Genomic DNA, 22,250 nt, shown 5'->3' with positions numbered 1-22,250 from the left:
AAGCCAACTAAAATCATGCTCTCTCCAAAAGGGCTGTGTTTAGCTTCCATGAGTAAAGAGGACGAAGCTCTCGCACAAGAAAGCCCTTCAAACTCCAAAGGAGAAGCAAGGGAAGAACAAACGGAGCTTTGCATAGCATAAGCAGTTTCAACCATAGATTGAGGTAGTGGCAGAATAGAAGAGGGAGCAGAAGGAGGAGGAGAAGATTTCGTCGGATGAAGATATTGTCTCTCTCTAGGATTCATTGATACAATTGGGAATCTTGAATCAGAGTGGTGTCTCATGTGAATTGATTCCAAAAATGAAGAATTGAGTCTACGAAAATGGAAATTTATAGGGGTGTTCAAAATGTTGTGGAGCTTCGTCGACAAACTGTTTGATATATTTTGATATATTTACTAGCAGCATCGAAATTCGAAAGGCAGCGGAGGTACAGTTGGTCTGTTGGCGTCTCTTTCGATGGTTGTCGCGGCAATCTTTGTTCACGGACGCAGAGCAGAGACCAGGGATGTGACGACCCAAGAATACTGCAAGTATCAGACGCGCCTAGGAGATCGGTGAGGTGTCCCCACCAAGAATACGATAAGTACTAGGAGGTTTGGGAAATCGGTGAGGGTATACAAACTTTAGTCCCATATCGCCTAGGGAGAGATTACTGGACTAGTTAATAATCTCTAGCCTCATTAACATGGCACAACGCGTTTTAAAGCCTTGAGACCTATGGAATATTGTACAAGATAGGGCCGGGGCATTACAAGGGACACAGAAGGTGTCCTGACTCCCGCACATACGATCTACGTTGGGGCCGTTGGGGTTTCGTCAGCAAGCTCTGCGATCGTTCAGCAATAGAAGAAATAAGAGAAAGAAGGTTCCAAATCCATGGATAACTCAACCGAGGTATGTCATTGCTTTGGGTGCCATAAGGTTTGGCTTGATGACCAGCCACTTGCAAATGCCCAGATTGATGGGATGGAGAGAGAACAATTTCTAATCCTAGTATGGGTCAGCTAACATGATCAATTTTGATACAACAACCCTTTTTTTTTTTTATAACTGGAATTTTATTCCACAAATGTGACTGAAATACCAATTGCAATTCAGGATTTATGAGTTGTTGAACAGATCGTTATATTTTACTAGTCAAATGTATCTCTTGACCTGTGATTGAAGTCAAATAGGCACCTGTGCTTTTTCCTGATCCTGCTCCGGGAGAGTGATCTTCAAGAGCAGTGTTTAGTAACAAGGCAAAACAAGTGATCCTGGAACAAAATCTGATTCCGGTCAAATCAGATCAAAATCAGCAACATCCTATTCTGATTTCAGTCCTGCCAATTCATACTGGATTTCTAGGGTTCAAACAATTCTAGTCGATTCCAGCTGAATTGGAGTCAGAATCTGTGGAGGCTGATCGCATCGCCGATTCCACATTCCTGACCCATGGTCTGGAGACTACTTTGATTAGATCTCCAGGAAAAATGCTGTCATTCATTAGTCCCACATCCTCAAGGAATAATTCGACCTCATAAATAAGGAATTTTGAAGAGAGAGCTCCTGTATGATCAAAGTTCATGGAGTATGGAGTGGACAAACTCAGAAGTCTTAAGGACTCTGAAAAGAGAGCTTTTAGAATTCCAATGCACCAACTTCTTTCTGCCTAGTAACATTGAAACAAAAGGGAAGCAACCTCTTGTTGATGCAAATTGGCAGGGATGACATTAATGCTCAAAATTTGCCTTTTATCAGATATTACCGAAGAGACAAAGCTCAAACAATGTTGAATTACATAGGTACCAGTAACAAGGGAATGCAAAGGATCAAGCAAGACCCTGCTTCTTCCACCAATAATGGACAAGAACTATCGGCATTACCGAAAGTTTGTAAAAATTACTAGTTTGATCCAACAACTTTACAATGTTAAATACATATCACTCTAAATGGAAGTAGAAGAACTACTTGAAATAAAGCTGAAGAAGCTTCTTCAAGGTGTCAAATATGCTTGTAAAGGGATTTAATTGGAGAGGACCACTTAATTCCAGATCAGGGAATTGGTTTGTTAGAGCCTGCTGCATTCCAGACATAGACATCATTGCTGCAAGCCTACTATTAGACATTACTTCACAATCTTGTGGGGTGTCTTTGATCTTACTTGGGTCATACCCATAATTTGCTAAGTAGGTTTTGTATTTCTCTATGAACTCCGGTCCGGGAACAGGTGTCCTTGAGTAAATCTGAAAAATCAAAACAAATCAGACCAACTCAACCATATGGGATAATGGGATTGATAGGCACAGTTTGAAACTCAAACCATTACAAATGATTGTAGTCGTCCATCAAAATAATCTAAATACTAAATTTGGCTACTATATATTTGCCAGACATTGACAAATGGTAAGCGAAGATTTGCATTCTTGGAAATATGTAGGCAGTACCTGAATGAAACCCTTATCTTTCGCTCCCGAAACGAGAGAAAAGTTATCATAATCAGTTGCGATCACATCATATGGTTCCTTGGGAATAAATGGCAATGTAGGAAAACGAAGGTAACACTTCTCTTTAATCATCTCTTGCCTTTCTAGATCAGTCTGAGTCTTCTCTGTATCTTCCTCAGAAAGGCATTGTACCTTCCCCCTTATTCCTGTAATATAGCCATCCGGGCCACCATGAACACAAAAGGTATCAACTTGGATAGAAGGGCCCTCAGGATCAAATGTGTATACGCCCTACAAATGTGTTGATTAGAAAGTTTAGCAGACAGGAATTCAGAAACACATCCTCATATGTTTCAATGGAAACAAAAGGAAAAAAAAAAAAGATTCCAGATTTCAGTCCATAATTTGAGACAATCTTGTACTTTATCATGCAACATGGTATGCATGAGCCACCTATGACTCGCTGAAATCTAGACCCTCAAATGGCTGATTATTCAGGATGGGCAACAATTTCAACCCTTAATCATCCCTTTAAGAAAGGGACGTGCTGGAAGAAAAAAGAATCAAATCCTTGAATCGTTAAGAGATAAATGGATTAAGCTCTAGAAAAGTTCATCACCTGGACAGTTAAAGAAGCCTAGGATCATTCAGTTGTCGATGTTTTATGCAGTTAGCTATCCAAGAGTTTATCCCACAGTTGAAACAGTTCGGATTAGTCAAAGAGGATATATGTAGAGTCTCATGAGAGGATATCAGAACTTTAGTGACTTCATGCACCCAAGCCTACCCCCCCACCCCCTCTTTCTGGTGGGCAAAAAGATAAAAAAAAAAAAAATGTCACTTGCAACCATAGTGGTCTGAAGGTTTCACCTGTGTGCAGTGGCAATCTTCCTGTCCTTGTCCAGCAAATCCACGTTTAAGAGAAGCTACTTCAAACCACCTCCCAGCATATCTTGTTGGATCAAAATTGTTAGCCGTCATACCTCTCATCATCATCAATTTCCCACTATCTGCAGACCCTTCATCGAGTGGAAGAGTAGGACGATTATCTGCAGCTGTTGCAAGCTCGAATAAGTTATGGTGATGAGAAAGATCTGCTGCAAGGACCTGGCGAAGAGAAATGGGAATGGTTTTAAAAGCACATTAAGTTTTATCCTTCAAACTATACTCTGATACTCTCATGCTAGATTGTCCAATTGCTTGTGATGACTCCTGTATCTTCTGGCTCCTGCAAGAGGAGCTAATTCTTAGATTGGCTCCTGCAACAAGAGCTAATTCTTAGATGGCTTCTTTTGTCTTTCTTTTCTGATGTCAACGTGACTAATATGAAATCTGAAAGGTCCCCATTGGTTGGGACATAAAAGACTGTTGAACACTATGGATGTGGAAACGTGCCATGGGGTGAGAACCATCATCATGGACAATCTCTTGGGCTACAATCAACAGATCGGATGACCGACATATCTCCTTATTACATTGTTTGTGCTGCTGAAGACACGTGGGAAATGGTTCTTGTAAAATGGAAATCTGTGACTATTAGCATCACTGGATCAGTTTGATTTCAGGTCAAATAACTTAAACTTCATGAGGCCATCAAATGACAAACGCAATACAAACACAGATAGGGCATACCCAGCACACAACGCTCGCGCCACTGCAGGGTCTGGGGAGGGTCATAATGTACGCAGCCTTACCCCCGCTTCGTGGAGAGGCTGTTTCCTGACTCAAACCAGTGACCACTTGGTCACAATAGAGCAACATTATCATTGCACCAAGGTACACCCTCTACAAATAAGCATTGGTAGACAGTCCTTAACATCTTCACACTTACCAAGATCTAGAAGTTGAATATGCATTCTTTAGAATAAGAGGCAGTAAAAAGATTATCTGATCTATTTTATTATTGGCCACACAAATCCTTCTATCCAAGATCATATGACCTGGCTTTCCAAAGTAACAAAAAACTTCACAATCTATTAAAATTTGCATGGCTCACCTGGCTTGTTTGACAAAAAAGTATAGTTGAAGCAGCAAGACCAGATAGCACATGTCTGACAACATCTTTGCTGCTTAATGAAGTGTGCTCAATACAATATCTAATAATTCCCTTCCTTGATATCCTCCTGTGAGTTTAAAAAAAAGAACATAAGAAAAAAAATCAAGAGAAACAGTATTTCACAATCTTATTCATGATCTTTTTTTTCAAAACGTTCATCGTCTGTTCTTAATAGTGAGTTGGTGAAATTGTTTTTTCTGTTCTTAATAGCGAGTTAGTGACAATGTGTTGCTTCATCCCCACTCTAAAGTTTTCTTAGTTCATTCTGAATAGATGAAGTCATGAACAAAGCTTCATCTTTTATCACACCATTTCAGTAGAGATGCTACTTGCTCCTCGAACTGCCACAGTTTGCTAATTTTTCCTCCTCAGCTGACTATTCTTATTTTATCTTCAGAAAAATGTTGTTCAATTACCTGATCTGAGGTCATCTTCTTCCTACAAAAAATCCATAGCTGGAGATAAATTAAAGTTGATGGGTGCGCATATCTTCACTGGAGAAGAATCCAGTCCAGGTGGTGAATATTCTTGTGTTCTTCATTGTATGTTTCTAACTGATGTATCCAAAACTAACTAAGGCGATATCATTTCGCTTAATTCCACTAATACTTTATTTCTATCAATTGCTTTTCTAGTGTTTCCTCACCTAAGTCCCTACTGTTATTTACTGAAAACCCGAAACTGGGTATAAGATCATTTAACAATGCTGTACATAATAGCAGCAAACCGAATACTTCAATTGAGAGGAAGAGTTATAACTTAAACAAAATAAAAAGCACAACCCTTTTAATCGAAAGGAAGACTTTTTTTTTTTTTTTTTCATGGGGGGGGGGGGGGGGTGAGAGAAGTGAAAGAGAAGAACCCAAGAACAGGCATGGAGGTCGTACCTAGGGAGAGGGGGAGGAGAAGTTTGGAGGAGAAGTGGGGATGATTGGATTAGCATGGGGCCTTCCGGAAGCTTCTAGAAAAGCTCTGATCCTGCAATGCAACTCTGCAACGGAAAGATGAAACCTACCTCCGTCATTCTGTTGAATACGAATACGAATACTCAATCCCAGAAATCTGGCAATTTTCCCTCAACACAGATTTACACAGATTTGAACTAGAGATAACAAACCTAAGCCGATAATAGAGGGCAGCTTCTATCTCTTGAGGTCTTTTTGTGCTCTGTTTGAGACTAAAAATCCAGAATTCTAATCATTTTACTCCAATTCCAACATCTGAAACAGCTAATTCAACTGGGTTTGCTAGAGCCCAGACCCGGTACAATTAGTGAAGCTTTGAAGAAGAAAGTCGTGTGGGATGGCTGCAAGTCAGAATTAAAGATTAAGAGGTTTCATTTCCGAAATTTCCAAAATCAGAAAGAAAAGAAATGGCAATTTGATTAGCTAATTCAAAGTTCCACAGAACGTTCCTTTCTATCTGATGTTTGATTCATTCTCAAGCAGAGCAATAGAGCATGAAGAATTTGAAGCTGCAGCAGTTTCCCAATCCACCCCATGAAACTCCGCGACTGAGAGAGAGATGGAAATGGTTACCTGAAATGGCGAAGTCCAGAGCTAGAAACCTAACGCCAGAAACGGAGAAACGTGGAAGCTTGATTAACTGAGTGGGTTGTTTCGTAGAGTTCGTATTCCTCACTGTGTGTCACCTCTCAGTTTATCTTTGCCGTCTATAGGGTAACACCTATTACTGGCTATTAGCTATTACCATGTGTTTGTACAATCTACAATGACTTGTATTTGGTTGGATTAAAGTAGCACTTTAACCCAAGGAGTATTAGTGCACACATTGATAGATAGAATGGCGATTCCATTCATCGATAAGTGAGTCATAGTGGGGGGTGGGGCAGTGCCCTTCATAATAGGGTATGGAGGAATTGCTGAAATTTTTTATTTGAGAGTAATTTTGTACTTCACAGTATAAAGATTTTTCATGAGAGTAATTTTCTCTGTAAGTAATTCTGAGAGGTTTGAGGATGAACGCTATAATCCTATTCTCCATTAATAGTAAAGCAGAATCTCATTTCACCGAAGACGTAGACAATCTTATCAAACTTCATAAACTTACATGCATTGCTTATTCTTGTTTTTTCTATTACCTTTTTACATTGTGTTTTTAGGGTTGCATTTCTACAAAGTGAAGTTGCTTTTGCCCTCTTCCTTCAGTAACTGAGCCCTTTACCCAAAGGAGGACGAACAGGGACCCCATTCCTTAGATACATAATGAGTAGCTTACAGGATACTGGTGTTCTCCCTGCATCTTCTACTGAAATGGAGGTCTCTTTACCTTAGAAAGAGACCTGTAGTTCTTTGTTACTGTTTCTGAATGATCAACAACCCAAGCCATGGTAAGCACCTCACTCCATTGCTCATATCATCGGCACCTGTCATCATTATTCCGTTCTGTTTTAGAAGCGATGCCGATTTCCCCAAGCAATGTCTGGTATAGCAATGGAAATCTAGGTGCTAATCAACAAGTATGAACCTCTCTTCCATTGATTTTCTAATTCTCCATATACCAAACTCCCAAGCCTTCTTTTCTAATTTACCAGTTTCGTGTCAAAATTAGAAATTTTTGTTTTTGTATTAAATTTTTTTTTTTTAGCTTTAAAATGACTTTATTGAGACAAGAATGAAAGAAAAAGGAAATTAAACAGAATTTTTTCTTGGGAGCTTTTTAATCTGATTTCATCGAGACAGGGATGAGAGAGATCTTCGAGGATTCTTTACCTATCCAGTTCTTTAGAGTTTCAAGGAAATAGAGAAGATTTTGATTTTTGAGAAGGTTTATTGGAGACCTTTTTTTACCGATTTCTCAAATGTTTAACCATATTTTAAGGTTTCTCGGTTTTCCTTTTCTTTTTTATCCCGTTTGTTCAAAAAAAAAAAAAAAACAAAAAAACGAACTTTGAACACCAAAAGAAGATTCCGTTTTCTTATTCCCGAAAAACGAAAAAAATACCAGAAACGTTTTTTCTTTTTTTGAATGACTACTAAACGCAGCAGTAGAAGTAACAAGTCTTATCCCCACTTATCCCCACTGTTCCTCTTTCTTATATATATAATCTTTCAGATGCATAGAGAAAAGTGGGGTGGGGTTGAGAGAAGCAATCCAGATATGCACATTCAGAGATATCCCACATTGATCTCCAGCCTTACAGATGAGAAATGTCACATTTGGATCAGAAATATATCAATAAAAATAACCTTTTCAAATATCTAATTTCATGAATTGTATAAAAAAGAATTGAAAATTAATCAGTTACAAACTTCTCCTACTGTTCTAAATTTCTAGCACTGTAAAGACCGCAGCCCAGGCAAAAACTGAAAACGCTTTGCCAAGTGCAATCCTTGTTTAACAACCAATGCACCACTATACTCCCACGCTGGCATTAATACAGTCAGCCTGTTGAGTTGTGTTACTGAACCAAACAAATCGTTCAGAAAAGACTATCCTTCACCTTCGCACCAAGTAGACTGAAAAGTGGATCTTCATTGTCATCAGCTGGGAGCTGAACATTTGTTGTTGGCTCCACAATCCCCACTTCATTAATTGGTGGTGGTGCTGATTTTCTTACCGATACAAATGCCACCTTCAAGCTTGATCCAGATTGAAGTTCTGGAGATATTGGTTCTGGCTTTTGGCTTGTACTTGCAACTATGGCGCCATTCAAATCAAAATTTTTATTAGGCGATTCCGGGTTTGCCAAATGAACACCCTCCTTCCCAAAATCTTCAACTTGCATCTGGCTGTTAAAATTGGGATCAGGTGATGCATCAGTTTTATGTGGTCCAGCATCAGTGGGATCCAGTTCTTCAGAAGTATGACCTTTGTCTTTGTCGCAAACTTCATCTTCTGGACATTGAATAGAAGTTAGTAGTAACACTTGCTTCACAATTCTTATTTTAATTATTATTATAATGGTTATTCAATAATGCCAAGATCTCATCAAACAATGACAAGAAAACATTACATTAACCATCTGAGATAAGGTGCAGCTGCTAGCACAGTTGGTTGGAACACCTATAGATTGCTGAGGTTCAAAGAGACCAAAAGTTTGATTCTCCTGTCCTTCCACCATCCCCTACAAGCACCTGCAGGGGAACTAACCAACTCTGCTAACTGCAGCCACCCTATCTGAGATGGTCAATGAAATGCTTTTGTCATTGTTTGATGAGATCTTCGCATTGTTGAATAACCACTACAATGAAAATATTAAAATTTAATCCTGAAGATGCCCTTTCACTGTTCCCTGTAAGGTACCAATCAACTGGACTAGCAGCTGCCTTCTCCTCCCCCTTCCTCCCTTCCATCTCCTCTCTCTGATATTGGTGCCCTCCGTGGCGGCTGTAATAGTAGGATCCAATAATGTATGCACCCCTCCCCCACCCACACCACCCCCAAAAAAAAAAAAATCCAAGGCGAAAGGAGGGCCAGGAAAGATATGGAAAACAACGGGAATCAGGGATTTCTACTGGATTAATATTTACAGGGGTTCTCCACCATACACATGCCATGAGAAGAATAATGACAATCAAACTGGTGAGCTGAGCCACTCCTAGCAGATCTCTTGGCTGAAAACCAACCTGATCAGATGATCCTTACCATCTGACATATATACTACTCTTACAGACTTTGGTCCATTTTCTTTTTATCTAACACTTCAAAACACGGAGACAGGGTGGTTAATTATGATGACCTTGATTTTCTACATACTTGATTTCCTACTTTACTCCAATTTGATAGCACAGATCCTACCTATTCTTACAGTGAATTAAACCTGAACCAAAACATGGAAATTCTCACCTCCAAGCCAAGCTTCAATGCTTTGATATTTTATCATTGATGGACCCAAAGAAATATCTCTGTCTGGTTCAAGATTCCCATCGTGGTTCTTGAAATCACTTTTGTTGGTTCTCTCAACTAATACAAATTTATCTGTCTTCCAAATGCACTCCAAGGTGACTATTTCATCATTTGAAGGATAGTATTCCCTGAAAACCTGCACCAGTTGAAACAAACATAAATACCTGCCATAAATTAAAGAGCAAACAGGGAAAGCAAACAGTTCAAATCAGGATATATCGCTGGGCATATGATAGCACAAACAGACCTCAAGTCCTTCTTGAATGAGTTTTACAGAGCGTTTCTTCTGGGCCACCGATGAGACCAAGTTGAACACTGAGACAACATCAAGTAACATCTGTTGAAGAGTGGCACGAAAATCCTGGAGTAAGTCATAAAAAATGAATGGGGGAATGTCATGACGAAAAAAAAAAAACAATTAGAGGCTGCTCAGGTCTTCTGTGGAAAGCTCCAAGAACTCCAACGTATCAACAAGTCTGTTCATTAGGTGAACCACATGTAATCCGAGCCTCTTCCTTTATATTTCTGAGTTAGGTTTAAATATCTTTATTGTTGAGGTTCAATGCCACCAGACAGATCCCATAGATTTGGGCCTCTTTCAAAATTTATGAAGAATCATTCAATTATGTCAACAGATCAATAACCAACACTAGAGTACCAAGAAAGAAAAAAGGGGAACAGGGGCCCTTGACCTGCTTTGAAAAGAACAGTTTAGAAACTAACATCGAAAAGCAAGGAACTTACTTGCTGAGCCAAAACTCTGAGGCGTGCAAGCAAAGCCAAAATTGTGAGAGAAAAACCCATGAAAAATGATCTAGCAAGCAAAGCAGATATTTCTCTGTGGAACAGTTGAGAATAACTTTTCTTCACTTATGATACATTTTCACAAAATAATTCCCAAATAGTACCCACTAATATGGTATGGTATGAATAAAATCATTCTATAGATATACATACAATTCAACTCTGTTAAACCTTATTGCAATTAATTTGGATAAAGAAGAGCATACCCAGTGCACGAGGCTCCTGCCACTGCAGGGTCTGGGGAGGGTCATAATATACGCAGCCTTAACCCTCGATTGCAGAGAGGCTGTTTCCGGACTCAAACCCGCAGCCACTAGGTCGCAATGGAGCAACCTTATTGCAACATTTAGGATCCAGTATGCATATATCCTGTCCTGCCACAACCCTCTATTCAAAGCTATATGCAGCAAAAAATATTATTTTAAATTAATAATTAGTTCATAGCAGGTTATTCATTTTATCATAACATGCTACATATGAGATGATTGAAATGGAACCCATGGTCACTCTAAATTTATCCAGTTCACCGATAAACCAACCAAGTTTTTCAAGTACAATTAAATGCTGTAGCGGGCTTATCAGAAGAATATGACAGCCCATGGTCCCATCAAAAGTGACTTAACTAGAAATGGTGTTTCAATTTCAAAACCATTTCAGAATTGGATACTCTGAAAACTAACAATTTTAATCTCAAATGTGATTAGTGACCAAACAAGTTGAGTATTTTGAATTTCAAGTATATTTACAGACCTACAAGTAGCAGTTAGAAGCTTAAACTTGAAAAACATTCTGAGGACAAACGAAGTTCATTAGATGAGTAGAAAAAAATAACCCTGACAATTTAAACAGATAAAAAGAAGAGGCAAAGAAAGGCTAGTCCAGAAGCAAATAATGTTTAATGTTTAAACACCTGTAAAAGAATAAATAAAAAGAGGACGTTCGGAGGAAAAAAAAAGCCCAGTTGGAGGAAGAGTGAAGAAACATCAAAAGCCCACTTTCTTAGAACCCATTGAGGAGGTCCTCGGCCCAGGAAGAGGAGAGAGCCGAAGTGGTCAAAAGCAACAAAATTACTGAATTTTAGAATAAATAGTAACAGACAAATCTATTTTAAATCATTTCAAGAACAAGCTCAAGTCAGATCAGTCAAGCTGTGGCCCAACTTTTGGCCTTCCAACATCAGCTAAAGTCAATAAACACGAAGCTACCAAGACAGGTGATGTACACAAACATCTACTTAAAAGGATAGTAGGATACATAGCAGCTTTCACCATGGGCTCAACCATCTGCAAAAGAGAGAACTAATGTTAAAGTAAACATGTAGTATGGGATACCCAGAAACTATTATCCACCCACCCCCCTACCCCACACACACCAAAAAAAAAAAAAAAAATCAGAGAACAGGCAAATGCACAGCACAAAACTCCTGCCTGCATCATGGATCATTTCACAATCTTGTCATTTGGTATATACATGGATTTATTACACAGCTAATGACACCAGGGCAAGACATGTTTGTTACTCATTACAGTTATTTGTAAACTGGGGGCAGCTGTATGCATTTTATTCCACCTCAGCGTGAGAGAAATAAAATAATTTATGTAGATACCATGTAAGAAATTGGACTTATTTCATGAGGCATAGCAGGGTGTAATCTACATCAAATTTTCCCAGTGTTTTGTGGATGGGCAAATAGAATGCAAGGACTGAATAAGTAAAGCCTAAAAAAATAGTACAAGATACAAACCAACTAATGAGAAAATGACTGAAAACTCATCTAATCCTGAAAAAGAATTTCAATCTGACATGTTGGTCTGATCAAGAGAAAACATAAAATATTTGGTAAAATTTTCATGCTGAACCGAAACTATCCAAAAAAAATCCACCACAAACAGTAAACCAAAGATACATCTCCGGACATTTTTTCTAATTGCCACATCTTTGTGGACATGAAGAAAAGAGAGTTTAAAGCAAGTAAAAGATACATCACCCTATACTTAATGGCTTCATGAAAATTTTATTTTCCCTGATTATTTACAATTGTACAAAGGAAAGTTTCAAAATGTAGGTAATGTGGACCTATGAATTATGATTTTATCAATGGTTAAAGAGCAGCTCTCGTTTTTTATTCACCAAAGGGATGATTGATTATGGTCACAGTTTAGTCTTAGGAAACAGATATTGAATCATAATGGAAGAGAAATACATATCAGCAAATTTCTGGGGTGATTTTGTGTCCTCTTTGGTTATAAAATAGATCAATAAAGGTCATCAGGAAAGAAAAAGTGAAAATCTGACCAAAAAAAAATCTACATGAACTGTGCATTAAGCTTCAGGTTCACTTCATTAAATTCAGAAGAAGAACAAGGAAGCACCTCTGATAACAAACGCGCAACTCCCAATAGTCTCTCTAGAAAATTGGGCTTTCCTTTGTCAACTTTTCTTCTCTTTAAACTACCAAAAACCCAAGAAAAATAATGTTAATGACTTCTTTAAAGTGATATGAAGAACATACAACACATCTACATAAAATAATTATATGAAAGAGCATGTAAGAGCATGTAAGAGCATTTTGGCGCAGAAACCTGAGATGTGTCCATGTCTAAAGCCCAAGAACATCAATACAACACGCAAACTCACCTCAGCATAATATCATACTATAAAGAAGAGGGGGGAGGGGAGGGGAGGGGAGGGGAGGGGAGGGGTGGAAGAAGGTCCTTTCCTTTTCTGATTGATAAAGGCACTTCCCTGAAGAATGATTTCAAAGAATCATCCAGAGCTGTCTCCAAAGGTCAAATCATTTGTATACAGCCCTTCCCCTTTCAAGTGAATGCACAGTTTCTCGGTAGAAGAACAATTGCACCAGAGACCCAAAAAACTTAGTCCAACCTGATCAACTTAGAGGCACCCTAAAGTCAACTTGAAGATGTTATGAGATACCTTTTAATAATTGTGTCTCACATGGTTCTTCCAAAAATAGAACAATGATATGCTTGCTACCCCAAACACTACTGTACAACAATGAGTAACTATGGATGCATACCGGATGCCAATTTATGTGGTAGCTGTTGGGCAATCAAGTTTGATGCAAGTATGTAACAGAAAAAAAAATCCCATCAAGACCTGCACAAACTTAGAATGCAACATGTTATCTACAGAAGAAGCCATTGTAGCATGGCCTCTAACCAAAGTACTCTTCATGATAAATCTTTGGACCCATTAAGTAATTGAAAACACTTGGTGTTAATCGTCTTCAATGGAAAAGTCCATGCTGCAACATTGCCACAAATCAATTACTCTTCCTTAGAAATTTCAGATGAAAATGCTTTGTGTTCCATTTTATTTGAGCCTGGTGGTTCTTTTATCCAAGATATGAGTATCTCAAACATTCCCAATTTTCTTTTCCTAAATTTCAATCCAATCTTCCTGAGATTTTTGCTCTAAAAGAAAGGGTGTACCCAGTGCATGAGGCTTCCTAATATTTGTGTACTCTATATCCATTAAATTAGAAGGTACAGATAAAATCTCAACTGTCAGCTTCAGAGCATCAGAACCAACTCTGATGTGGAAAAGAAAAATAGAAGAAAATTTTACCTTTCTAGGAGATGCACGGCTTGTGAAGGTTTATTTCCATTGATAAGTTGAAAGAGGTGTTTCAAAATATCCCCCAAATGAGTTGATTGCAAAAGTCTTATATCCCTCCTGACCTAACCCCAAAAAAAAAAGACAAAAAAATTAGACATACCAGAAACCACCCACACCCCACCCCCCCCCCCCAAAAAAAAAAGAGAGAGAGAGAGAGGTTAGCAAGCAAGGTAAAAACAAAAGTAACAAACCTTCAAAAGATACTGGAAATATAGGCATCGTCGGTGCTGATTCTTGCCCTTGTAGATGAGTCGTTCGAGGATACCTGACTCTGTTTGGAGTTGAACAAGGAAAGATTTCAATCTCTCCTCAAGATTTGCATCATCTTGGCCCATGTGATAACCTACATAAGTAAACAACATGAATAAAATTATATGTGACACATTTCTCATTCTATGTATATAAAGCCTCCTCCCATTATCATCACCATCATTGGTCAATACTCTCTCTCTCTACCTTACCTTTTATTTCACTCAGTGACATTCACAACCCAGTTGTGTTGCTTCATTAAATTCAGAAATTTATCTTTTCTTAGAATTTTATCTGTTAAGAAAAGAAACAAAACTTTCCAATTTGCAACAAGTATGGCGGCATGAAAAGATTTATCAACCCCCAACACATTTCAAATATGTATTTCAATTTAATACCTAATTAAGGATAGGTTTCTTCTCAGATGAGAAAAATCTCGAAACCCTGACTCACCATAAAGTGCTTCAAGCAGCATAGAACAGAAAATAATAATATAAGAGCATAATACAACACATAGATAGAGAGAGAGAGAGAGAGAGAGAGATAATGAAGGATGAAAAAGTACTTGGTAGAGAGGAGTCGACTGAGACTGTAGGGTTGCCGGATTCGATTCACCTGCGACGGAGATGAAACCAGTGAGACAGTGAAGGGTTGCTGCATTAGAACTTGGGAGGTACGAAAAGGGAAGCGAGAAGGACTATGGATTTTTGGTAAGGGTATTTTAATAATTAGACTTGGCCACCACTAGATTTACACATATACCCCTGTATACCTTTTCTCTGATGTTGCTCCGGTCTCTAGAGTCCCTGAGCTAGAACATATTTTGAGACCATTAAAACTGTTGAATAAACCATTAATTTTATAAATGAAACACAAGAAATTACCTTTTTTTATTCCAGGTCTTTACAAGACCATCTCAAAAACAATTTTAATTATGTCTATATTGGCCTTATTCAAGTGGCCATCAAACCCCTCCACCGTGAAGGCCTTAACATTTCCATGTTATTGGCCCTCCGTGACCAAAGATTTATAGATTTCGATGATTTCCTTCTGGGAGCCATTGAAACTAGCTGTTGTTATGGTCCTGTTCATTTTAATGTTTACCCGGACATGTCCATAGCACTCATAGCCAAGGATTTGTTCCAAACCTCTCTTAATTAAAAACTTAAAATGGAACAAGAAAACAACAGCTGGGCGGTTGTGGTGTAGAAAAATCCCATCCTTACTAAGAGGTCTCAAGTTCAAGAGTAGATATTATATTTCAAAATATGATGGAAGAAAATGATATACTCTAATGCTCTACCAAAAGACCTTTTTCTTGGCAAGAACCACAAGCTTGTCCAATTAATGGTTACCCATGTGGTCCGTGGCGTCCTATACAAGCTTGTCCAATTAATTTTTAGGTATGGACATATAGGCATCCCTGTGGTGAACCACAGTGTAGGCAATGTAGCTCACATATAGACCTATTATTGTGCATGAAAAACATATGCGGGAGGAAAGGTTTGCTGAAAGCCTGTGGAGAAAAGTAGAACAATCATCATATTTGAACAGGAAGGAATGTTGGTGGTAGTCATTGAGCCTACAGCTCGAGAAGTGCATAAGAGGCATCATACTCTCACTCGCAGTCATTCAATAACTCCACTATTCAGGAGGCCACCTCTTCCCACTTTACCAGCTCAGAACGCCTCAATTTTAACAAAACTCAAACCCAAAACCCAAAACCCGCATAGAGATCAAACTAGAATATCAGATCAAAAGATCAAAAGAAAATAAATGGGGAAAATCCACTGACCGTTGGGATAGACGAAGAGAGATGGGCATTCCGCTGGCTACAGATTTAAGGTATTTTGATAATGATTTGGCCACCATTAGATTTTTTGTGAATAAAGTAAAAATAAATAGTGGAAAACAGGAAACTCCCACTTCGCAAGTCACAACTCACTACTCATATCCCATTCCCCTCTGCCCCTGGTTTTATGGTTTTAGGTATTGGTATCGACCATGTCTAATACCAGCATAATATCAATATTAATCATTGACCCCTCGGATGCAGTGTTTTTTTTTTCTTTCTATAGGGTAGATGATGCAAGGTCTAGTGCTTTTTTTTTTTTTTTCTACAGGGTAAACCTCGGCACAATGGTAATGCTGTGTCATTACAACCTAATGGTTGCAGGTCTGAATTGAAAACAGCCTCTCTACAAAACAAAGGGGAGGGGAGGGGAGGGGAGGGGAGGGGAGAAAGGGGGAAGGGGGAAGGGGGGGGAATGCCTTTTTTTCTTTAAAAAGATCCCATCTCAAGGTCCAATGGTCCATCTACTGGGAGCCTCAATTCAATTGCAAGTTGTGGCAATAAGACTTTCATACGCCAAGTCTGTGTTAGGTTCCTCCATGTAATAAACTCAAAATTAATTATGTCAATAAATTTCCTCTTCTCATTGAAACAAAGAAAAGAAAGCAAAACTACATAGCCAACCACTAAAAAACAGATGAGCCACAATCTAGATTCCATCATCTTCTTGGAACCCAAAATTAACCTCTCCTTTATAAATTATGACACTTCTGGATTCTTACAAAAAAAAAACCTTTTTTTTTTTTTTTTTTNAGAAGAACCCAAGAACAGGCATGGAGGTCGTACCTAGGGAGAGGGGGAGGAGAAGTTTGGAGGAGAAGTGGGGATGATTGGATTAGCATGGGGCCTTCCGGAAGCTTCTAGAAAAGCTCTGATCCTGCAATGCAACTCTGCAACGGAAAGATGAAACCTACCTCCGTCATTCTGTTGAATACGAATACGAATACTCAATCCCAGAAATCTGGCAATTTTCCCTCAACACAGATTTACACAGATTTGAACTAGAGATAACAAACCTAAGCCGATAATAGAGGGCAGCTTCTATCTCTTGAGGTCTTTTTGTGCTCTGTTTGAGACTAAAAATCCAGAATTCTAATCATTTTACTCCAATTCCAACATCTGAAACAGCTAATTCAACTGGGTTTGCTAGAGCCCAGACCCGGTACAATTAGTGAAGCTTTGAAGAAGAAAGTCGTGTGGGATGGCTGCAAGTCAGAATTAAAGATTAAGAGGTTTCATTTCCGAAATTTCCAAAATCAGAAAGAAAAGAAATGGCAATTTGATTAGCTAATTCAAAGTTCCACAGAACGTTCCTTTCTATCTGATGTTTGATTCATTCTCAAGCAGAGCAATAGAGCATGAAGAATTTGAAGCTGCAGCAGTTTCCCAATCCACCCCATGAAACTCCGCGACTGAGAGAGAGATGGAAATGGTTACCTGAAATGGCGAAGTCCAGAGCTAGAAACCTAACGCCAGAAACGGAGAAACGTGGAAGCTTGATTAACTGAGTGGGTTGTTTCGTAGAGTTCGTATTCCTCACTGTGTGTCACCTCTCAGTTTATCTTTGCCGTCTATAGGGTAACACCTATTACTGGCTATTAGCTATTACCATGTGTTTGTACAATCTACAATGACTTGTATTTGGTTGGATTAAAGTAGCACTTTAACCCAAGGAGTATTAGTGCACACATTGATAGATAGAATGGCGATTCCATTCATCGATAAGTGAGTCATAGTGGGGGGTGGGGCAGTGCCCTTCATAATAGGGTATGGAGGAATTGCTGAAATTTTTTATTTGAGAGTAATTTTGTACTTCACAGTATAAAGATTTTTCATGAGAGTAATTTTCTCTGTAAGTAATTCTGAGAGGTTTGAGGATGAACGCTATAATCCTATTCTCCATTAATAGTAAAGCAGAATCTCATTTCACCGAAGACGTAGACAATCTTATCAAACTTCATAAACTTACATGCATTGCTTATTCTTGTTTTTTCTATTACCTTTTTACATTGTGTTTTTAGGGTTGCATTTCTACAAAGTGAAGTTGCTTTTGCCCTCTTCCTTCAGTAACTGAGCCCTTTACCCAAAGGAGGACGAACAGGGACCCCATTCCTTAGATACATAATGAGTAGCTTACAGGATACTGGTGTTCTCCCTGCATCTTCTACTGAAATGGAGGTCTCTTTACCTTAGAAAGAGACCTGTAGTTCTTTGTTACTGTTTCTGAATGATCAACAACCCAAGCCATGGTAAGCACCTCACTCCATTGCTCATATCATCGGCACCTGTCATCATTATTCCGTTCTGTTTTAGAAGCGATGCCGATTTCCCCAAGCAATGTCTGGTATAGCAATGGAAATCTAGGTGCTAATCAACAAGTATGAACCTCTCTTCCATTGATTTTCTAATTCTCCATATACCAAACTCCCAAGCCTTCTTTTCTAATTTACCAGTTTCGTGTCAAAATTAGAAATTTTTGTTTTTGTATTAAATTTTTTTTTTTTAGCTTTAAAATGACTTTATTGAGACAAGAATGAAAGAAAAAGGAAATTAAACAGAATTTTTTCTTGGGAGCTTTTTAATCTGATTTCATCGAGACAGGGATGAGAGAGATCTTCGAGGATTCTTTACCTATCCAGTTCTTTAGAGTTTCAAGGAAATAGAGAAGATTTTGATTTTTGAGAAGGTTTATTGGAGACCTTTTTTTACCGATTTCTCAAATGTTTAACCATATTTTAAGGTTTCTCGGTTTTCCTTTTCTTTTTTATCCCGTTTGTTCAAAAAAAAAAAAAAACAAAAAAACGAACTTTGAACACCAAAAGAAGATTCCGTTTTCTTATTCCCGAAAAACGAAAAAAATACCAGAAACGTTTTTTCTTTTTTTGAATGACTACTAAACGCAGCAGTAGAAGTAACAAGTCTTATCCCCACTTATCCCCACTGTTCCTCTTTCTTATATATATAATCTTTCAGATGCATAGAGAAAAGTGGGGTGGGGTTGAGAGAAGCAATCCAGATATGCACATTCAGAGATATCCCACATTGATCTCCAGCCTTACAGATGAGAAATGTCACATTTGGATCAGAAATATATCAATAAAAATAACCTTTTCAAATATCTAATTTCATGAATTGTATAAAAAAGAATTGAAAATTAATCAGTTACAAACTTCTCCTACTGTTCTAAATTTCTAGCACTGTAAAGACCGCAGCCCAGGCAAAAACTGAAAACGCTTTGCCAAGTGCAATCCTTGTTTAACAACCAATGCACCACTATACTCCCACGCTGGCATTAATACAGTCAGCCTGTTGAGTTGTGTTACTGAACCAAACAAATCGTTCAGAAAAGACTATCCTTCACCTTCGCACCAAGTAGACTGAAAAGTGGATCTTCATTGTCATCAGCTGGGAGCTGAACATTTGTTGTTGGCTCCACAATCCCCACTTCATTAATTGGTGGTGGTGCTGATTTTCTTACCGATACAAATGCCACCTTCAAGCTTGATCCAGATTGAAGTTCTGGAGATATTGGTTCTGGCTTTTGGCTTGTACTTGCAACTATGGCGCCATTCAAATCAAAATTTTTATTAGGCGATTCCGGGTTTGCCAAATGAACACCCTCCTTCCCAAAATCTTCAACTTGCATCTGGCTGTTAAAATTGGGATCAGGTGATGCATCAGTTTTATGTGGTCCAGCATCAGTGGGATCCAGTTCTTCAGAAGTATGACCTTTGTCTTTGTCGCAAACTTCATCTTCTGGACATTGAATAGAAGTTAGTAGTAACACTTGCTTCACAATTCTTATTTTAATTATTATTATAATGGTTATTCAATAATGCCAAGATCTCATCAAACAATGACAAGAAAACATTACATTAACCATCTGAGATAAGGTGCAGCTGCTAGCACAGTTGGTTGGAACACCTATAGATTGCTGAGGTTCAAAGAGACCAAAAGTTTGATTCTCCTGTCCTTCCACCATCCCCTACAAGCACCTGCAGGGGAACTAACCAACTCTGCTAACTGCAGCCACCCTATCTGAGATGGTCAATGAAATGCTTTTGTCATTGTTTGATGAGATCTTCGCATTGTTGAATAACCACTACAATGAAAATATTAAAATTTAATCCTGAAGATGCCCTTTCACTGTTCCCTGTAAGGTACCAATCAACTGGACTAGCAGCTGCCTTCTCCTCCCCCTTCCTCCCTTCCATCTCCTCTCTCTGATATTGGTGCCCTCCGTGGCGGCTGTAATAGTAGGATCCAATAATGTATGCACCCCTCCCCCACCCCCACACCACCCCCAAAAAAAAAAAAATCCAAGGCGAAAGGAGGGCCAGGAAAGATATGGAAAACAACGGGAATCAGGGATTTCTACTGGATTAATATTTACAGGGGTTCTCCACCATACACATGCCATGAGAAGAATAATGACAATCAAACTGCTGAGCTGAGCCACTCCTAGCAGATCTCTTGGCTGAAAACCAACCTGATCAGATGATCCTTACCATCTGACATTTATACTACTCTTACAGACTTTGGTCCATTTTCTTTTTATCTAACACTTCAAAACACGGAGACAGGGTGGTTAATTATGATGACCTTGATTTTCTACATACTTGATTTCCTACTTTACTCCAATTTGATAGCACAGATCCTACCTATTCTTACAGTGAATTAAACCTGAACCGAAACATGGAAATTCTCACCTCCAAGCCAAGCTTCAATGCTTTGATATTTTATCATTGATGGACCCAAAGAAATATCTCTGTCTGGTTCAAGATTCCCATCGTGGTTCTTGAAATCACTTTTGTTGGTTCTCTCAACTAATACAAATTTATCTATCTTCCAAATGCACTCCAAGGTGACTATTTCATCATTTGAAGGATAGTATTCCCTGAAAACCTGCACCAGTTGAAACAAACATAAATACCTGCCATAAATTAAAGAGCAAACAGGGAAAGCAAACAGTTCAAATCAGGATATATCGCTGGGCATATGATAGCACAAACAGACCTCAAGTCCTTCTTGAATGAGTTTTACAGAGCGTTTCTTCTGGGCCACCGATGAGACCAAGTTGAACACTGAGACAACATCAAGTAACATCTGTTGAAGAGTGGCACGAAAATCCTGGAGTAAGTCATAAAAAATGAATGGGGGAATGTCATGACGAAAAGAATAAAACAATTAGAGGCTGCTCAGGTCTTCTGTGGAAAGCTCCAAGAACTCCAACGTATCAACAAGTCTGTTCATTAGGTGAACCACATGTAATCCGAGCCTCTTCCTTTATATTTCTGAGTTAGGTTTAAATATCTTTATTGTTGAGGTTCAATGCCACCAGACAGATCCCATAGATTTGGGCCTCTTTCAAAATTTATGAAGAATCATTCAATTATGTCAACAGATCAATAACCAACACTAGAGTACCAAGAAAGAAAAAAGGGGAACAGGGGCCCTTGAACTGCTTTGAAAAGAACAGTTTAGAAACTAACATCGAAAAGCAAGGAACTTACTTGCTGAGCCAAAACTCTGAGGCGTGCAAGCAAAGCCAAAATTGTGAGAGAAAAACCCATGAAAAATGATCTAGCAAGCAAAGCAGATATTTCTCTGTGGAACAGTTAAGAATAACTTTTCTTCACTTATGATACATTTTCACAAAATAATTCCCAAATAGTACCCACTAATATGGTATGGTATGAATAAAAACATTCTATAGATATACATACAATTCAACTCTGTTAAACCTTATTGCAATTAATTTGGATAAAGAAGAGCATACCCAGTGCACGAGGCTCCTGCCACTGCAGGGTCTGGGGAGGGTCATAATATACGCAGCCTTAACCCTCGATTGCGGAGAGGCTGTTTCCGGACTCAAACCCGCAGCCACTAGGTCGCAATGGAGCAACCTTATTGCAACATTTAGGATCCAGTATGCATATATCCTGTCCTGCCACAACCCTCTATTCAAAGCTATATGCAGCAAAAAATATTATTTTAAATTAATAATTAGTTCATAGCAGGTTATTCATTTTATCATAACATGCTACATATGAGATGATTGAAATGGAACCCATGGTCACTCTAAATTTATCCAGTTCACCGATAAACCAACCAAGTTTTTCAAGTACAATTAAATGCTGTAGCGGGCTTATCAGAAGAATATGACAGCCCATGGTCCCATCAAAAGTGACTTAACTAGAAATGGTGTTTCAATTTCAAAACCATTTCAGAATTGGATACTCTGAAAACTAACAATTTTAATCTCAAATGTGATTAGTGACCAAACAAGTTGAGTATTTTGAATTTCAAGTATATTTACAGACCTACAAGTAGCAGTTAGAAGCTTAAA

The 22,250-nt window shown here is 38.5% G+C and overlaps 4 protein-coding genes across 9 annotated transcripts in view; all 4 read right to left on the bottom strand.

Annotated features, from left to right (window-relative positions):
* Positions 1-1,715: 1,715 nt before the first annotated feature.
* Positions 1,716-6,196, bottom strand: LOC122089483 (chloroplastic lipocalin). 3 transcript variants are annotated; one of them, XM_042659307.1, is made up of 7 exons: positions 6,024-6,196; positions 5,603-5,791; positions 5,373-5,510; positions 4,426-4,552; positions 3,300-3,536; positions 2,430-2,720; positions 1,716-2,228 (listed from the first exon to the last, which is right to left on the bottom strand). In XM_042659307.1, exons 3-7 carry the CDS (start codon positions 5,426-5,428, stop codon positions 1,950-1,952), a joined length of 990 nt encoding a protein of 329 aa, XP_042515241.1. In that variant the 5' UTR covers positions 5,429-5,510; positions 5,603-5,791; positions 6,024-6,196; the 3' UTR covers positions 1,716-1,949. The 3 variants fall into 3 exon arrangements, with proteins under 3 accessions (XP_042515241.1, XP_042515200.1, XP_042515286.1); XM_042659266.1 differs by having other exon boundaries at positions 5,373-5,476; positions 6,024-6,195; XM_042659352.1 differs by lacking the exon at positions 5,603-5,791 and having other exon boundaries at positions 5,373-5,476.
* A 1,482-nt stretch (positions 6,197-7,678) lies between these two features.
* LOC122084861 lies at positions 7,679-14,735 on the bottom strand. The gene is made up of 9 exons (XM_042653286.1): positions 14,665-14,735; positions 13,992-14,143; positions 13,750-13,862; positions 12,531-12,609; positions 11,413-11,441; positions 10,099-10,192; positions 9,602-9,715; positions 9,295-9,490; positions 7,679-8,343 (listed from the first exon to the last, which is right to left on the bottom strand). The coding sequence occupies exons 2-9, from the start codon at positions 14,133-14,135 to the stop codon at positions 7,928-7,930; spliced, it is 1,185 nt and encodes a 394-aa protein (XP_042509220.1). The 5' UTR covers positions 14,136-14,143; positions 14,665-14,735; the 3' UTR covers positions 7,679-7,927.
* Positions 14,736-16,457: 1,722 nt separating this feature from the next.
* The window catches only part of LOC122084815 (ubiquitin carboxyl-terminal hydrolase 5), a 30,748-nt gene continuing 24,955 nt past the window's right edge, over positions 16,458-22,250 (bottom strand). The window contains exon 14 of the transcript XR_006141979.1: positions 16,458-16,634. The gene's annotated coding sequence lies outside the window, so the exon portion shown is untranslated. The remainder of the gene's footprint in view (positions 16,635-22,250) is intronic.
* LOC122084831 lies at positions 18,993-22,243 on the bottom strand. Of its 4 annotated transcripts, none has more exons than XM_042653263.1 (5): positions 21,681-22,243; positions 21,415-21,508; positions 20,918-21,031; positions 20,611-20,806; positions 18,993-19,657 (listed from the first exon to the last, which is right to left on the bottom strand). In XM_042653263.1, the coding sequence occupies exons 2-5, from the start codon at positions 21,472-21,474 to the stop codon at positions 19,242-19,244; spliced, it is 786 nt and encodes a 261-aa protein (XP_042509197.1). In that variant the 5' UTR covers positions 21,475-21,508; positions 21,681-22,243; the 3' UTR covers positions 18,993-19,241. The 4 variants fall into 4 exon arrangements, with proteins under 4 accessions (XP_042509197.1, XP_042509209.1, XP_042509191.1 ...); XM_042653275.1 differs by having other exon boundaries at positions 20,918-21,007; XM_042653257.1 differs by having other exon boundaries at positions 21,415-22,243.

The sequence above is a fragment of the Macadamia integrifolia genome, chromosome 1 (assembly GCF_013358625.1).
Source record: "Macadamia integrifolia cultivar HAES 741 chromosome 1, SCU_Mint_v3, whole genome shotgun sequence".
Classification (NCBI taxonomy): domain Eukaryota; kingdom Viridiplantae; phylum Streptophyta; class Magnoliopsida; order Proteales; family Proteaceae; genus Macadamia; species Macadamia integrifolia.
The sequence above is the reverse complement of the archived record's forward strand: the minus strand, read 5'-3'. Positions and strand labels throughout refer to the sequence as shown.

What these genes read in the sequence shown, in the direction of transcription:
- LOC122089483 (XM_042659307.1), bottom strand. Translation starts at nt 5,428, where the DNA reads ATGCTAATCCAATCATCCCCACTTCTCCTCCAAACTTCTCCTCCCCCT. An exon ending in TTTTTTGTCAAACAAGCCAG is followed by an intron (nt 3,537 to 4,425) that starts GTGAGCCATGCA and finishes TCTCTTCGCCAG; the next exon opens with GTCCTTGCAGCAGATCTTTC. An exon ending in AAGATAAGGGTTTCATTCAG is followed by an intron (nt 2,229 to 2,429) that starts GTACTGCCTACA and finishes TTGATTTTTCAG; the next exon opens with ATTTACTCAAGGACACCTGT.
- LOC122084861 (XM_042653286.1), bottom strand. Translation starts at nt 14,135, where the DNA reads ATGGGCCAAGATGATGCAAATCTTGAGGAGAGATTGAAATCTTTCCTT. An exon ending in GCCGTGCATCTCCTAGAAAG is followed by an intron (nt 12,610 to 13,749) that starts GTAAAATTTTCT and finishes GGTTTTTGGTAG; the next exon opens with TTTAAAGAGAAGAAAAGTTG. An exon ending in TCAGAGTTTTGGCTCAGCAA is followed by an intron (nt 9,716 to 10,098) that starts GTAAGTTCCTTG and finishes GACTTACTCCAG; the next exon opens with GATTTTCGTGCCACTCTTCA.
- LOC122084831 (XM_042653257.1), bottom strand. Translation starts at nt 21,474, where the DNA reads ATGGGTTTTTCTCTCACAATTTTGGCTTTGCTTGCACGCCTCAGAGTT. An exon ending in TCAGAGTTTTGGCTCAGCAA is followed by an intron (nt 21,032 to 21,414) that starts GTAAGTTCCTTG and finishes GACTTACTCCAG; the next exon opens with GATTTTCGTGCCACTCTTCA. An exon ending in CATTGAAGCTTGGCTTGGAG is followed by an intron (nt 19,658 to 20,610) that starts GTGAGAATTTCC and finishes TTCAATGTCCAG; the next exon opens with AAGATGAAGTTTGCGACAAA.